Here is an 18,318-nt window from a genome sequence, read left to right as displayed (position 1 = left end):
TTGAACATCTGAGTAGTTTTCTCATCGAAAACAAAGTATGTATCAAATATGGAGGTATTTTAGGAGGATGAAACACAATAGAATATTCCCTCAGAATTGTTATATATATATATATAAAAAAAAAAAACAACAAAAAAAACACCCATAGTAACTTCTTTAGGATTAGATTAAGCCAGACTAACACTAGGCTTCTGAAATAGGCTGTGACCAAATCCACTTTGACCATTGTGGCCAGTTTAAACAACCAGGATACATTCCAGTTTGTGAATGTACTTCATCCATCTCAGAATCTCAATCTCCTCAGCCTTCTTGGGGGCACCGAATTAAAATGTCAAAAGATAGGCCAGGTACTCAATTGAGAAACTATCAGTTTATTACTCCACATCTTTGGCTTTGATAGAAGAGTGACAAGAGGAAAGCCATTATTTTAAAAAAAAACATTATAAATTTAGTGTAATATGCCCCTAAAAGCCACATAGGGGAATTGGCAAAAACAAGGAAGAAATAATTTCTTCTTCTGTCCAATTAGGCTATGTTTTTTTATTTTTATTTAACCTTTTTTTAACACCTGCGATGGACTGGCGACCTGTCCAGGGTGTACCCCATAGACAGCTGGAGATAGGCGCCAGCACCCCTCACGACCCCACTTGGGATTAAGCGTGTCAGAAAATGGATGGATTGATGGATGTCTTCCAAACAAAACCCTGCATGGTGGATACCTTCAATCTCCAAAGTTTAATTTCTAACAGTGCAGAATCTTTAAATCAGTGCTACAATGGAAGATCTTAAAAACATTGCACATTAACCTGAATACTGTAAAGCACAGCTGTGGCAGCATTATGCTGTGGGGATGCTGAAATCATTTCCATATTTTGGAATGATCCAGTTCAAACCTAAATGCAATGGAGAATATATAGAAATACTTTCACAGATGCTCTCAGTCCAGTTTCCTGAAACTTAAAGTGTTTTGTAAAGAAGATGGGCAGAAATCTCTCCTGAACAGAAACACTCCCCAAAAGATTCTCATCTGTAGCTGAATTTAAAAAGTGTTCCATAAAGTAAGCCAATACTTCTGCTATACATTGTGACTTGGTTTTAAACTTAGATACGTAACCACTACCTTTGTATAGAGAGTCTTTAAAGGGAAAGGAAATAATATAAATTAAAAATGGAAAAATATTCATACCTAATTAGAATAATTATTTTATTTTAGAGAACAAAGGATATTCATTGCATTCAACAAAGAACTATGATTCTCCAGAGAAATGTCCAAAAAACATGGTCCTGAAAATTTAAGATACACTACTGTTCCAGCACATCTAATTGAAATGGTAAAAGTTTGTTTCAATGTCCAACATGTTATTATGCTCACCTGAACCCTGAATAAGATTCGTTGTCCCATAGAAGATCTAAAAGTTGCAATATTTTCAAGAAACTGCAGGTGTGGACCATAAATGAAATTTAAAGAAGCTCCAACATTCTGATATACCGTACTTTAAAAAGATCATCTTAATGTAAAATATGAGTTTCAAAATTCTGCATGTATTTTGAACATCTGTACATTTTTTTTATTTATATGTTTTTACATTTACTTCTTATCCTTTAAGGAGTAGTCTATTTCACTTACTTCAACAGTTCAAAAATGGAAGCAATCAGCAAATGTTTCATAAATAAAAAAATATATATATAGCTAATAATTACTGTACTAGATAGCAATATAAAATAATTACACTTATAATTTCCTATCTTTATCTCTAATTTATATTTAGGTGAAATCAGTGTTGCAGTAGAGATACAATAAAACAGGTTTTTTTTTATCAGTTTTTTTTCAATGACAGGATTGGAGTGACTGCCACTGTACTTCCTACTGTGATGAAAAGTTTATTGTTATGTATGCTCTCTATTGCTGAGCCTTTTTTTTTTTATAGTCATTTCCCTTTATTTTGTCACTTACTCTGTGAGTGACAAAATAAAGTTGCCATGATTCAGCTTGGCCTGAATGTTCCTTTTATAATCTATCTATCTATCTATCTATCTATCTATCTATCTATCTATCTATCTATCTATCTATCTATCTATCTATCTATCTATCTATCTATNTTTCTCATCTCATCTTATCTCTACTTATCTTACGGAATTGTAAAATTTACTGAAACAGTATTTGTAAGCCTTAATCATCAAAATATTAGAAATAAAGGCCTTCAAATATTCTATGCAATGAATATATATAGAATATAAGTTTCACTTTTCTGAAATTGGGGACACAATTTATTTTACATTTCTACAATATTTACATCGATTATAGATTTACCTGCAGGTTTACTGAAAAAAAGGTTAATTGATTTTAGAATCGTATATTACTGTAGCAAACATTAAATCTGCAGCTTAAATCCTTTATGGCATTAGTCTTAAATCAAATTCATACAACTTAATGGAGATTCAATTTATCACTTTTTTAATTTCTAAATTACAGTCCAGGTGCACTGTAATTTTTAAGGGGTACCTTGATTCTTAGTCTTTCTCTGCAGGCATCAGCATTGTGATGATGCTTACAGGGCAGCCAGCATTTAGCTTACATTACAGATTAAATAATTTACGCATTTGGAAGAGATATTACAGTTTTCCTCAATTGCTTTCGAAGATTTCTTAGATTATAATTGAAATTCTTCAAGTATTTGTTCAATATACATATTGTGTTTCTTGTGTAGTTTCTAATTTCTTTGAACAAGTTTCAAATACTCTGGTATGTCCATCCAAATTATACTGTATAATTCTCTGGTGTTTCCTTCATTTTAAATTTTTTTATTATGGGTGTCTGTTGAACGGCTTTACCACCCAGAACATAATATGTTGAGAGTATTTATTTATACTCTCTAACATATTTTTTATACTGTATTGCAAAAGAAAATATTAGTTATGATGTTGAAGGGAATATTTGGACAAACGGACGTGAACATCAGGAGTTATAGGAAGACTTCTCTGTAATTCCTACAGCACAACATCCTCCCCTATGTTAGCATTTCTACTTTTTTGTATTTTGCGGTGCTGTCTAATCATTTATGTATCACAATGACAGGGCCTCTCGACATGTTAGAGAACAAACAGTTAAAGCTAATTCTCACTAATGTTCTCTAATGACATCCTCATGGCCTGAGATAATGGACTTGTATCTGTACTCATCCTGTTAGATCTCAGTACTGCATTTGGTACAGTCGATTATAATAATCTTTTAGAAATACTTAAATTATCATGATCTTGGCGCTGATGATGAGCCTGATTAATAATTTCATTCACCTGATTAGCTCCGCTCAGTTTCTCATTACAGTTCATGTGTTTCACCTGCTCCAGCCTCTATTTAACCAGCCTTCTACTGTACCAGTCATCAGTGCCAGTACCTCTTCGGATCTCTGATCGCCTGGATCTGATTCCTAAGCGAATTGTTGACATTTTGGCTTTGTCTTCGCCCTTTGGATTATCCTGCCTTCCTTCATCTGCTTGGTTCTGACCTGCTGCCTGTTCTTGAGTCTTCGGTTCTTTAGCGTCTGGGACTCCTTGAGCAGCCTCCGCCGTGTCTTGTCGGTAGCCCTCCTTCTGGCAATTACCTTGTCCTCTGGGCACGGACTGAGCTTTAAGACCCGTTTAGTGATTAACACATTAATAATCATCCTCCACCAGATAGACGTGGTCACTAACCTGTGTTCTCACCCTACAGAGGTTCCTGCCTTAGACACCCTTGATGCTCACTGCAGATCCGTTTTCTTGATACATTTTTTTGAGAAATCTAACTGTCTGCTTTGTCCTCTTGTTCTGAGTCTTGACATTAATATTTTGTAAGAATTAAGGGAATGGCACTAGGCTGGTTTAAATCTTATTTATCTGACAGATTTCAGTTTCAGGTATAAAAGCCTGGATGACTCTGAACTTTCAGTTTCAATAAAAAAAAGAATGCAACTGTTTTTGGCATCTACTTAATCATATTTAGTTACTTTAACACAATTGTTCTATGTTTGTAGGGTAGGACATGAGCGTTAACAGCCCGATCCGGCAGGAGAGAATTTCAGTCTGGATAGATATTTCTCCTTGGCTCTACCCTGGCCCTTTTGTGGCTCTCCCTTTCTTATACCTCATCAAAAATAGCAAGGTTAACCAGAGCTATTATGTGTTTGTGCTGCTATATGTTGGGCTGCTGGGTCACATAGGAACCAACTCTACTCTTCTGCTCTATTCTATCTTTACTTTCTCATTCTTAAGTGTTTGTTAGTTCAGCCCATAAATGTGTACTATATCTGCTATTCCCATCATAGTAGCTTCTTCATGACATGGCAGCTTTCTTTTGTCCCACTTCTGCTGCCTGCACTACCCAAGTCAGCTGTGTACTTAAGCAGTCTGTTTCCTTCCTCCCATGTCAGTTTGTCTTTGTTTCTTCCAGCAAGCGTTCTAGTCTTTTTACCCAAGCTTTCTAGGCCAGTGTTTTTGGTTACCTCTTGACTTGACTGGTTCTCAGTGTACCAACCTTTGGACTGTCTTTAAACTACAGAATTTTGGAAACTCTGAGTTCTCAGTTGAGTCATATCTGTCCAATTTCCTGTCACAATAATAGGGTCTGGCCTGTTTTTACAGTGCTTTATTGTGACTAACTGTATTTGCTCTCTTTCATCCCTTTAACATGAAAATTGACTCAGAGCTCATCTTCTCAACTCTTTCTTTCCAAGACTGAGCCCCTTGTGGAGCTAATTTACAATGAACTTTTCTATCATAGAACATATTTATAGAACAGTGCTTCTATGTTTGTTTTGTATTTCTGCTTCTTTTTCTATGTCTGCTTCTGTCTCCTTGAACCCCGGTCGGCCTCTGCAGATGACCGCTCACACTGGGCCTCAATCTGCTGGAGGTTTCTTCCCGTTCAAAGGGAGTTTTCCTCTCCACACTCGCTGCATGCATGCGCGATGTGAGAGATTGCTGATAAGATCAATGAGTCGATGCAATCCGCTGGATTTCCTTAGATAGAAAACTTTGAACTGATCTGACTGTATGATCTGGTTGAATTGTCTCTGTAAAGTGCCTTAAGATGAAGTGTTGTGAATTGGCACTATATAAATAAACTGAATTGGAATTTGATCTTTCTTATTTCTTGCATATCTCCCATACATGCTAGGGTGTAACTTACAGTTTAGAACATCCCTCTGGAGTTCATTCTTCTGATGGCAGGGGCATGTTCATTGACGCAGATATTTACTTTTGAGAGATGAAGTAAGGAATAAATAAAAGAGACTGGCCTTTAATGGTATTTTACTACCGAATCTCTTTTTAGAAATACCCTTACTGTTTACTACTACTTTATATTGGTCTAAACACAGTCCCAATGGATACAGGTTTTTGGTTCAACTGTAGAGATTTTATCCAAAACTACTCATCAGTTGCAGCAGCTGGTGCAGCTCTAGTTAGACTCTGAGAAACATATTGACCTTTTCTAAAAGTGATGATAAGGGAGTACATTTTATTTTCTGAAGCACATACCTTCAAAGACTGATATCCATAGCTCAGCCTCTCCCTCCCCACGAGTCTTTGGAGCAGTGGGGAGAAAGATGTGGCTCAACGGTGGCTGACTGGTTGGCTGGTCAGGCTACACTGGAATGTGGGCTCTTTTGTTTGTCTGGGAGAGGAGTGGGTCAGGGGGAGAATGCCATTGATGATTGCGGGGAGGAAGAATGAACCTCCAGGAAGTGTTCTCGCTGTCCGCTACTCCCCCCCAGGCCCCCACTTGCGTTCTGTCTGTCTCTCTCCATCTTTTTTTTCCCACTGTGTGAGAACCTTCACCGTGCCGAGCCTCTCTCCGCTGAGGCCACGGTCTCTAGGCACAACCACTGCTTTGTCTTTGCCCTGTGAACACACACACCCCTCCTCTGCTGGGTGCCTGCATTTGCCAGGGTATGAGAAACCCGGGGCCAAGGCTCCTATTCTTATCCACATCACTGCCCCTGGAAGGATGTGAGTGTGTGTCTCTGTGAATTGGTGCTGAATGATAAATTGTGTTTCTACATGCCTTACACTTTTCATTTATCAAGATCAACTTATTTTCATGTCTTCCTAAAAAATGTGTATTTTATGTTTGTCTGCTGAAAACAGCCAACCTGAAGATGGACTATGTTGCTAAGTGGATAAGAATCTATCTAGTGGCCCCTTCCAAGCAGTGGCTGCCACCTCCCTTCACATTGCTCACTCCCTTCTGTGTTAGAAGGCTGCAAGGAGCTGCAAATGGCTCTTTCAAAGCGCACGACAGCTGGAACACGGGGCAAAGGTGACTGAAGCAGTTGGGGGAGCACAAGAAGAGCCAGAGGGGGAGGAAAGGAGGCAGAGGGGCCACGAGATGAGCAGCTGCAACTTTGAGCCCCTGTTTCTTCACATTTTCACCACATATATCGCCTAAATGGTTACAGAGAAAACTCAGGTTGACGTTTGACTCATCTCTACTCGGTCCTAGCTAAAACTTCATAATTGAATTTGATTTCTAAAAGTTCACAAAGGGCCACTGACCTGCTGTGAAACAAGAAGAGATTTATACTTCTTTGATCGGTTCAGATACCACAGAGATCACTTCTCTGAGGCAGAAAATAGTTTCTTTCTTTCAAAAGCAGATGAAAAACCACATGCAACATTTTTGAGCAGCTTGCTAAATTAATCAAATTTAAACCCTTAATCCTGGATACTTCTGAGCAAGGGAATGAGCAAACAAGGTGGAATTCTCTACATAAATACAAAACTAAAGGCTCAATCTAACCTTTTTATGGTTATTTTATAACTGTGAACAAATGAGCAACACCCATAAAATAATATGAGTAGAGCCTGTTAATGCATCAGACTTGATTTATTGGGAATAGGCAGGAAGTGCTTGGGAACAGTTAAGAAACATAATGAATATGCATCTAAACAACTCAAACTATTAAACTTGTAACAGAGAGCTTATTTATTTGCATATATATATATATCTATATATATAGATATATATAGATATATATATAGATATATATATATATAGTAAATAACCTCACTATTCAAAGATGATAAGACATTATAAAACCCTACAAAAGTCAGTTTTCACATTTTGCTGCTTTAAAACCACAAACCTCAATGTATTTGCAATCTTATACATCGGTAAACCTATAGAAAGTTGTGCTGAAGAAGAAAAGTTGTTTTTTTTACAAATATTAATCTGAAAACTGTAGCTTCTAAATACATTCCACCCTAGTCAGAAACCTCAACATTGCGTCAAGGGATTAAAAAAAAAAAAAATCCCTGTTTCTTCTGCTCAAAGAAGCATCCCTTACAGGATGACGCTGTCACTACCGTGCTTCGAAGTGGTGATGGTGTTTGTTGTCCATGATGTGGGTTCTTATTTCTCCATCACATACCGTGTTTGTTAAGTTGATATTATTGAACCAAAGTATCTTCTTCCACGTGTTTTGGTGTGTTTCCATTGTTAAAAGTTTGTGTAAGATAATGCCTTAGTAGGTTATCAACAGAAGCATCCTCTTTCAAAATTGACATTATGAATTAGAATTTGATCTGTTTCTCCTGTTTAAACAAATGTATTCAAACAAAACTCTTAGGCAGCCACATTTATACTTAGAAAAATCTCAGACTGGTGGACTTTATTTACTAATTACTTTTTTAGGTGTATTAGAGTAAAGCAGGCTGATTTAAAATCTGTTCAAGTCCATATTCTTATCTTCAGCTACCACAGAATACATGTAAGATTAAACAATACTACTTATACTTCAGCGATAGTACCAAGGTGTTACTTTGTTGTTTCTCTTATACTATATCCATTGGTTGTGCTGTTCTTTTTACATCTCTTTGCAGGTGATGAAGAAGACTGAAGATTTTTTATCATTATCTCCCTTTTATCCCCTCTTTCTTTAATCTTTTCTCCCTTTTTTTAGTTTTTCCTTTCCTGTTCTACTTACGTTGCAGTGTCCATATAATATGTACTACTCCCCGCATGATTTATAATAAAGCTATTTCTATGTATAATTCAAGCAGTATGCTATGGCGATAGCCGTACTGCTCCACTTGTGAAAGTAAATCTGTTGGGCTCTATTTTGGAATCAAGACAATTATTCTTATTGCCACATTGCCAGACACTGTTAAAAAAAAAAAGAAATGAGTTAAAGTCTGTAATGTAATGTGGACGGATACAAATTTGTTTAAAGCAGATATTGTCATTTTTATGGAAGAGCATTAGGGCCACTGAAAAAATAAAAAAAGTTAAGTGATTTTTAAATTTTATTTCATTTTAATATGGGAAAAAAGTCAGACTTCTGACTTTAATATCAGAATTCTGACTTTAGTCTCAGAATTCTGTCTTTTTTCTCAGAAATCTGACTTTAATCTCAGAATCCTCTTCCATACAATTGCTTCAGGTTCACCACACAAAATATACGGAAGAGGATTAGGGCCACTGAAGAAATAAAAAAAACTTAACTAATTTTTCATTATTATTACAGTTTAATATGGGAAAAAAGTCAGAATTCTGACTTTAATCTCAGAATTCTGACCTTTTCTCAAATTCTTACTTTAATCTTAGAATTCTGACTTTTTTCTCAGAATTCTGACTGAATTCTGACAGCTAACAAACATGTTAGCATCAAGCTACAGCTTTCTTGTTTTAATGATCCCTCGGGCACGTAAAAAGTTTCCTAATTTCATCATTTTTAAACAATGTGTCACTAGCCCTCTCAAACAATTTACATCTTTGTCAGTGACGCTGAGTTCTCCCACACCTCCTTCATGGTGTCCATCTACATTAAGATTCACGCTTCTGAGATTAAAGTCAGAATTCTGAGAAAAAGTCAGAATTGTGGGGGAAAAAAGTCAAAATTCTGAGATTAAAGTCAGAATTCTGAGAAAAAGTCAGAATTCAGAGATAAATGTCAGAATCCTGAGATTAAAGTCAGAATTCTGAAAAATAAATTCAGAATTCTGAGATTCAAATCAGAATTCAGATTTTTTTTTTTTTTTCTAATATTATACAGAAATAAAATTTAAAAATCAGTTAACCTTTTTTATTTTTTCAGTGACCCTAATCCTCTTCCGTACAAAGAGGATTTATGACCATGAAAGCCAGCACTGTTTGTGGGGACAGGTGTTTCAAAAAGACAGCAAATGTACCCTCCCTCCCCTCCTCCAGTGTAGCCCTCTGGCTGCTACTTGCTGCCGCTGTGTGAAATCCCGGAGTAGTACAGAACTTATTGTTGTGGAGCACTATCGCGAGACTTGTGCTATTATCAACCTGCTCTGACACACACACACATACACACACACAGGCATACAGCAGCGCTGTGAGTGCAGCCTGCCTGCCTTCCCAGGGTCGGGACTGGAAGCCTCAAGAAACGGCAAGAAGAAGCAAACATCTGGCCGCACATCATGAGAGCAGCCCGGAGCTTATAGCAGGGGAGGAAAAGGACGTCGGCAGGAGTGGAGATACATGTAAGCAAAAGGGTGATGTTGTTTTTGTGCTTTTTAAAACGGAGAAAGCGAAAGTTAAAAAAAAAAAAAAAAAAAAAAAGCGCCCCCCCCTCCTCCTCCTCCCCTCAGCGCAGTTTCTGCTTGTGAGTTTAAAAGGCTCCCAGCACGGACACGCCGCTCTGTTTTTCTTCTTTATTAAAACAAAAGTGAGTAAGTAAGAAATCGTCACAAAACCTAAACTTGTTTTTTTTTTGGTGCATAGTTTATTTATTTTTTTAAATTATTCTCTAAACAAGTGCTCTCAGTTCAGCGCGTGCTTAATGGGTGGCCTTTAAATCGGTGCTTCGTGATATTGAAAAGTTTAAAATACAGTTACGGCTTTAATTTCATGAATATATATTTATTTTTATTAATTTGGGGTCTTTTTTGAGCGCGTTAACATATGGCATAAAGCGGAGCACAGCTGGAGGTAGCGTTTCCATTGCGGTGATGTCAGAGCAGCTGACTCCACAGCTTGCAGTGTAATTAGCAGGCAGAGCAGCAGTTTACTCACTCTGCACAGCTCTTATTTTTTCACCTCAGCCTCCTGGACGAGCTTCTTCACTTTGTTGGGGTTTTTTTTCTTTCCTAATCGGAGAAAAACCGTTGTTTTAAAATCCGGGATTACCAATCTGGGAATAATTCTTCAGGAATTTTTGTTTGTTTTTTTTACTTTGCGATGCAAAGGTTGGTGAGCGCAAAAATAATCTGAACCATAATGCTTTCAAGTTAGACGAAGTTAATAGTGTTGAATGTTAGATTCGTTGCAGCTTTGAGTTATGAGTTCACATGCAGAATAGAAATAATGATTAAATAAAAGTTTATATCTAAAAGAAAAGTGCAAAAAAATAAATAAATAAATCTATGTTTCATTTGGATGTAAAAGAGCGCATACGTATGGGTTTTATATTTCTATTAAATACAGGCAACATGTCTCTTCACCCAGGGTGTCGTTTTGCCTGGGGGCGGCAGAGCCACTTTTTGAGTTTAAGGAAACATAGATTGAAACATGATGACGCCTCAAATTTGGACTTTATTAACTATAAAATGAGCACATGTTCTTGAAAAGAACATATGTTATTGATCTTATATTTTTTTGCAGTTAAATATATTTGATCTAATTAAGAACAACAGTAATTATTATGACTCAAAACAGAGTTATCTTAATACGGGTATGTCATGCGCCACACACCCAGGCAATAATCCACTTGTTCCAGCCTTTTTATTAACATCTTATTTAGATCCTTTCAAAATGTATTTTTCTTTCTTGATTTAATGCAATAACAAACATTCAGGGCACCAGATCAAATTGTGCTAAGGACCTTCTTTGATGGTGTGGCTCTGTTTAAATCGTAATCTACTGTAGTGCATTAATTTTACGCTATTGGCAAACACCTCTTTTTATTTGTTTACCACATTGAAAACATCCAAAATGTCAAAAACGATTTTAAGAATGCAACATTTTTTTTTCTCACAGTTTACAAATTAAACTTTATTTAATTACCTTAAAATATTTTTGCTCCAAGTTTGACATAACCCTATTATTATTATTATTATTATTATTATTATTATTATTATTATTATTATTATTATTATTATTATTATTATAGTACTGTTTACATTTACCTGAAGTTAGGGTGGTTCTTTCTAAAGTATTCTTGGATGGATTTTCACATTTTGAAAACAGCCTTGAAAAATCGTTATTTGTTTAAAAGCATCTCTGGCTGTTTAATCGCCCAGTTATGGTTTGATTAGTGTTACGATTTAAAGCAGTTCATTATAAAAGACAGTCCTCCCAAAACACCAAAGTGACTAAAAATGTAATTTAGCAATCACAATTTCTTTCTTCAAGTGCTTGTGCTGACCTCCAATGGAATGATACCCTGAGTGGTGAGCCATATTGCCCATATCATGAACTATCAAATGATGTGAGCTTATATAAATGTTTAAAACTCATTCATTATCATGGTTTCTGGCGGTGGTGCTCATTTTCTCTTTGCTCTTTAGTTGTGACATGTTTCCCTGCACTGTGCCCTCTATGGGCGCCTCGCTTGGTTTATCCACTATCCTGTTTTTCCTGTTTTTCCATCAGGTTATGAAGGAAGAATGGAGTTCCCAGACCATAGCCGCCAGTTGCTGCAATGTCTGAGTCAGCAGCGTCACCAAGGCTTCCTCTGTGACTGCACTGTTCTCGTCGGGGAGGCTCGGTTCAAAGCCCACAGAGCTGTGCTGGCCTCCTGCAGCATGTATTTCCACCTCTTCTACAGGGACCAGCTGGACAAAAGGGACGTTGTGCATCTCAACAGTGACATTGTGACGGCCCAGGCTTTCAGTCTGCTCCTTGAATTTATGTATGAGGGGAAGCTGGAGTTCAGTGCTCTGCCTGTGGAGGATGTTCTGGCTGCTGCCAGCTACCTCCACATGTACGATATAGTAAAAGTCTGCAAAGGCAAACTTAAAGATAAAGAACTTTCCTCCCTGGATGAGAAGTTAGGGGAGGGTTTGGGACTTGGCTGCCTGGACAGGGAGAATTCCATAGATGGTGAGCTGCACTGTAAGCAGCTAATTCAGCGCCACTCTCACGGGCTTCTCAGGGCCCCCCCTGTGGAAGACTTTGACACAGACAACAGTGAAGTCAAGCTGGCTGTCACAGATTGTGAAAGGTCCATGCAGAGCAGGCAGAAGGCGAACGGTCACTCCGGCAGGTCCCCGGACCTTGTAGGTGTCAATTATATGTCAGCAGAGGCCGAGACCTGCATCCAAACAGCTGGAAAAACAAAAGCTGATGTCAGTAGCTCCACCGTATTGCTGTCCCAGAGGTCCCGGGCTTCAGATGACATGGACTGTGCGCTGGATTTGTCTTTCAAGCCTCTGTCTAGCAGAGATCTCTTACACCCCTCCTACGTCTCGGGACAGCTGGCCCTCGACAGCCAGCAGCAGGGCACTGAGCCACTTGTTAAAGACGAACACGACTTGCTGTCAGAGCAGGAGGACAGTGAGCCGATGAGCCCTGAGAGCCAGCGCTTTGGGAATAGTGCCAGGAGCTCAGTGGTGACAGGGTTCGCTGCCCTCTTCCCAGGCAACAACGGCGCTACAGCCGCCCTGCTCTCCCAGGAGGAGGACCTGATGGACGAGGAGGGGGAGGCCTGCAGGAGGAGGGAGGGCGTTCCAGGCAGGGAGCCGGACAGGAGGGGCAGGCTACTGGGGGACAGCGAGGAAGAGGAGGAGGATGACCTGGCCTCCTCCGACATATCCACCTCCAGCGGGGTGCTTCTGCCTCCGGGCCAACAGGTGTGTGTGTGTCCCCTCTGCAGCAAAGTCTTCCCCAGCCCCCACGTGCTGCAGCTGCACCTCAGCTCGCACTTTCGTGAGAAGGACGGTGCCCGCTCCAAGCTTTCCCCGGACGGCTCCGTCCCAACATGCATGCAGTGCAACAAGACCTTCTCGTGCATGTATACCCTTAAGCGCCACGAGCGTACTCACTCCGGGGAGAAGCCTTTCACCTGTGCCCAGTGCGGCAAGAGCTTCCAGTACTCCCACAACCTGAGTCGCCATGCTGTGGTTCATACCCGTGAGAAACCTCATGCCTGTAAGTGGTGTGAGCGGCGTTTCACCCAGTCTGGAGACCTTTACCGCCACATCAGGAAGTTTCACTGTGGCCTTGTTAAAACTCTTGCCATTGGATAAAACACCTCTCACCAGTGCCGTAAAAGACAGAATGTCCTTTCACACACTGAATTCTACTGCTGAAGCATTTTTGCTGTTCGTATAAACAAATTGGCAGTTTGTTAAAGACAAATCTTGGGGCATATCTTACGTTTCTAATGATGTAGCAACTTTCAAACTGGAGCTGTATCCTGTGCTGGACTGTGTCAGAGGCTGCTGAGATTATTGGATCTGTGTCACAGAGAGGTCAACCAATCAGTTGATGCACTTGATAGTTTCCGTCTTTATTGTTTTGTCTGTTTAGTTTAGTTGATGAGCGTTTGTGATGAGAGGTTCAAATCCTTTCGGCAACGCATCCTGCTTAGACACAATCTTGAGGGAGAAAGAATGAGGTTTGTTTGTGCACATGGGAGATCAGAACCGTCCGTGAGAAGCAATATACAATTTCTTTTTAAATGACTACATCATTTAATTATTATTTATTCTGGGGTTTTTTTTAGCCCTTAAACTATCATGAAGCAGAAACACAAATGAAGCTTAACTACTGGAAGTATGGATTTTCGCCATTTAAGTTTTTATGTTGTATGAGAAGAAGCAAGCAGACCGTCACATGTTTTTCTTTTTCCTTTTGGATGTATTCAGTTTCCAGCCTTTTAGTTTTGAACACATCTTTTTGGATTCGCCTTAAATGTTCTGCTTTATAGACAGAACAGTGATAACGATTAGCTGAGATGCACCAATCAGGCTTTTCTTGATCAATTCTGATTCTGTTTCACTTCAGCGGCTGCTTATACGTACTCTGTAGTTTTGTCATTTTTAAGACCAGAATATATTAAAGTAAAACATAAGCTGCAGATTCACTGACAAAGATAGTAGTCTAACAAAAAATAATATTTGAAGAATATGCATATATAAAAAGCATCAAAGAATGTAGCTTTAATCTTTTTCTGTATTGTTTTCTCCAATTCAAAAGGAAAAAAGTGCATCAAGGGAAAATTTGTTTAAAATCTTTTTGATCCACAAAAACAAACTGTTTAAACCTGTATTAACAGGAATAAAAATAAGACTTTTTTTTTTTTTGGATCTGCTGATCCCCAGCCAGAACAGACTGATTGTTGGAACATTTTAAATCAGTAAATGATTGATTAGTTCATCCATAATAATATCAAACAGCAAATATAATGCATCCAGCAATTACATTTCATTGAAGAAGTTTGTATTGTCAAAAGAGTTCAGATATTCGTAGGATTAACTGAATAACCTAGCTATGCTGCTGCCTAACAGCCACACTCTTGTTTCTTTTACAGGAACATTACAGACAGTAAATTGTCTGCTTGCCTTTTTCTTATTTTGATGGGTTTAATAAATGGCTTTAAAGCCAGATGTTATATTTTCCCCACTGTTATACCTGCTTTTGTTGACTGAAAATTGGCTGATTCTGATCTTCATCAGTGCATCTGACACAAACTTAAATCAGATCCAAAATATAATCTAATCCATTAAAGATAACCTTATTGGAGAATCTCCCATTTTTGCTCAAATTAATTCCATTTAGGGTTAGTCTGGCTTGTCTTTGTATGCAGAATCATGACAGAATAAATTGTAGTAGTTATTCGTTTATGTCCATCTAATACGAGGAAAAGAAACAGATTATCTTCCATGTACAACCTGCTGATTACAGAACCGATCAAGAGAAATTGCCTGATTATGATCTCTGACTGATTCACTGATCAATGCATCTCTAGAGAGTTATTAAAAACTAACATCTATAACACTGATGCCTGAGGAAATTCTTAATGCTTGACCTAGAGTACTTACTAGAATAACACAAGTTGCTATGCTTTTATTTTGTAAACTCTTGAAGCCTGGGGGAAAAACATGGATTACTTTCAACATACCAGAAGCGTTACCAGTTACCAAAAAAAAAAGCAATACATAATAAAATAACTAAATCCAGTTTGTGTTATCAAGACGTTTGGATCAGAGGCAATCAGTGGTTTTTCAATGAAGTTAGTTATTGGTATGACGCAAAAGGTACCCTGATGGCGCAGAGTCGGGATAAGAAGGCATCAAACTTGTGCCATTCAGCTGCTTCTAAGGACTTTTCTCCTTGTTTTGCACCGCTGTATCTGTGTAATTACTACTGATGAAACCTATGCTCCTTTTTCAGACAGGAAATTGTTCTGTTTGTTTGTGCATAGGTGCTGTTATTGATTCTTAACTGGGGGGGTATCACTAAACGTTCATAATGTTCATCTAATCTGTCCTGAGAAGACTTGATCAGAACTTATTTATTAGTCGGACTTGGTTCAGGGTTTACCTGTAGGTATTTATGGTTTTTTTTGCCTAGTGATCTTGGTACACATTAACTGGTGTTGGGTCTGTCAGTTTGTTTTTATTTACACTGTTTAAATCAACTTACTGTAAATGTATTTTTTAATATATATTTGGAAAATCTGTCCAGTTTTCAAGATTTCTCACATGGAACACAGATAAGCACTTGTTTTTAGCATGCATATGATTTCAACACTATTGTCTAGGCTGCTATTTCTTACTATTTGTTTATTTAATGTAAATATATATTATATTTATCAGATTGTTTTTGTTTTTCCCATGTTACAAAATGTGTGAGTGGACAGGACTTTTTCAGTTTTCTTTCCTTTTCCTGGTTAGGGAGTCTGTTAACCTTTCTTCTAGTTACAAGTCATTTAAAAAGCGCTCCGACTTCTGCTCTGACAGGTAAAACGGTTGTTCACAAGCTCAGCCGCACCGATGTGATCCTGGCTACCTATAGAAACCAGACAAAACAGGCATTGTCCCCCCACCCCACCTCCTTCACTTTTTCTAATTCCAGGTAGTTCTCAAGGGATCATTGTGTATCTCTACTCTCCAAAGCTATGGGGAGAAAAGGCACTTCAAGCCTCTTTTTGCACTTTTTTTCTGGGTTGAATAGAGCCAGTGGAATGTGAGAAATGTATTTTAAAAAGGCAGAAAGTAAACAGGTGCATTGTTTGGAGGCTTCAAAGCATGTGGTGGAAAAATATCTATTGTTCCCTTATTGGAAAAAATAATAAAAAATTGAGATATTTCCTGGTTTGTAGGAAATGAAATGAATTCTGGTATGAGTTCTCCGAGACAACTACTGACATTTTTACTTAAAAATGAGAAATGAGGAGGATTTTTCCAGGTATTGCTGGTGTCTATTAATTTCTCCCTGGCGTAAAATCCAGCAGTGATGCTTGAACGATCCCTTTTAAACAATCACTCCAGAAATCATCAGTTTTGCTAAGTGCTGGTAAAGATCATTTTACAAAGGAATGTAGATATATCTTCCTTTTTCAAGAAGGATTTCTTTTTTGGTCTTCGTATGTACAGCGGTAAAATAACTAACATGTAAAACAATGGAAACAAATCTTTGTTTTGTTTAATGTTTTTATTTATAACCTCCAGGATGATCACCAAATGTGCCTTGTAGACACACAAATAGGTGCTGCATCTGGAGAAAAGGTTTTTAATTTAGATCCTTTTTTTTTTGCCTCATATTTAACAGTTTTATCTAATTTCTGGGCATAAAAAAAATGTTTTTTTGTAATGTATTGAGAGAGATTGAACTGAGGGGGTTGGAATTTCTGTGAATAAATTAGCAGTCGTGTTAAACTGAAGTCAAACACCTTTGTGTTGATTTCTTTTTCAAGCCAATTTTTACGGAAATGAATCTGTTATTATTTGTATTTTAATTTCACTGTTGAATGTGAATGTTTTCGGGGTTCTTGTCCTCTTGGAACCGGGCTGTATTTGCCCATCATGCTGTATGATCTTTCAAATCAACAAACAAATCACTGGAATTGTTTCCTCTGCAGGTTACAACTGTGAATGATCATGAATAATATTTATTTCATATGCTTCCTGTGCAACATTTGATTCTTGGTTTTATTTGATTTATATGTGTAAAATCAACACTTCTACATGTTGAACACAAACATTTGTAATAGACTTTTTAGAAGTGCCATTAGAACCTAATATAATTTTTTAAAATAAAAGTATATTTTCTAGAAAGCAGTTGCTTCAGTGTTAGCATTGTAGAGATTTAGAGGACAATCTTTGTGCAGGATTGGCATTGCTTAGATACCGCGACAATTTTACTTTGATCTTTAATCGTGCATTTTTCTCTGTTTGAGCTTTTGTTTTTGGAGTGACTGTGTGCGCGTGCTGTGAAAATGTGACAATCTTGATTTAGGTCTTTTATTGAGATTCTACATAGAATTAAAAGGAACAACGTCTATCTGTGTGGTTATCATTTGTTTCCCCATTCCCTCTTTTAAAGCAGTTTGCCACCAGATGATTTTAGGTTAAATTTATTAATAAAATATTTTAACAACAAAGCTGATTTTCTTCCATAACATTGCAAAATATTGCACCTTGCATACAGAGATCATGTTTACTTCTCTTTTCACAATCCATTCAGAAGGTCCAAAAATCTCTTATGAATTTCTTTTTTTTTAAGTCTGAATATAAAGTATATAAGAAGATTGACTTTGTCTGAGGAGAGCGTGAACATTTTGGATCAATATTCCACTTAAAGACCAATAATATATATATTTTTTAACTGAGACCACCTGATTTTTATTTATAAATGTCCTAAGATTTCAAAGACTTTATGATATATTTAGTCTTCTAATGTCCCCAATGTGTTTGGGGGGAAAAAAAGACCAAAAGTATCACATATTCTTTAGAATAGAATATAAAAGAAATAATTCTTACTCATGGGCATCAGAGGCTTTTCCACCTAAAGCTCATTTAAAGTGATTGCTACTGAACAGCTAAGCCTCGGTCTGCTCTGATCGCTGCACACAGCTTCAGGTAAAGTCTCAGTTTGGTTGGTATTTGTGATGGTAGGACAGAAAACCTTGTTAGATTCACCTATATATGCAACTATTAGCTGCAGTTCTTTCATTTGGAGCCCTGGAGACTTTTTTTTTTTTTTTACTTCAGTGCAAAGTTATATTCCATAAAAACTTTGATCAAAAATGGTAAAATTACTAAAAAGTAAAGTGTTATTTGAAATAATGACTAGATTAGGTGTATTCTCAAAGAATCATTGGGTTTCTTACAGCGGTGTCCCTTTAAATCAGAAAGAATACAAATAAA

At 37.6% G+C, this 18,318-nt stretch overlaps 1 protein-coding gene across 1 annotated transcript; it reads left to right on the top strand.

Moving 5' to 3' along the window:
* Positions 1-9,289: 9,289 nt before the first annotated feature.
* zbtb42 (zinc finger and BTB domain containing 42) lies at positions 9,290-17,672 on the top strand. Its single transcript, XM_015389938.1, has 2 exons — positions 9,290-9,486; positions 11,597-17,672. Exon 2 carries the CDS (start codon positions 11,611-11,613, stop codon positions 13,189-13,191), a length of 1,581 nt encoding a protein of 526 aa, XP_015245424.1. The 5' UTR covers positions 9,290-9,486; positions 11,597-11,610; the 3' UTR covers positions 13,192-17,672.
* Positions 17,673-18,318: the final 646 nt, after the last annotated feature.

Source organism: Cyprinodon variegatus, unplaced genomic scaffold (assembly GCF_000732505.1).
Source record: "Cyprinodon variegatus isolate N-32 unplaced genomic scaffold, C_variegatus-1.0 Scaffold480, whole genome shotgun sequence".
NCBI lineage: Eukaryota > Metazoa > Chordata > Actinopteri > Cyprinodontiformes > Cyprinodontidae > Cyprinodon > Cyprinodon variegatus.
The sequence above is the reverse complement of the archived record's forward strand: the minus strand, read 5'-3'. Positions and strand labels throughout refer to the sequence as shown.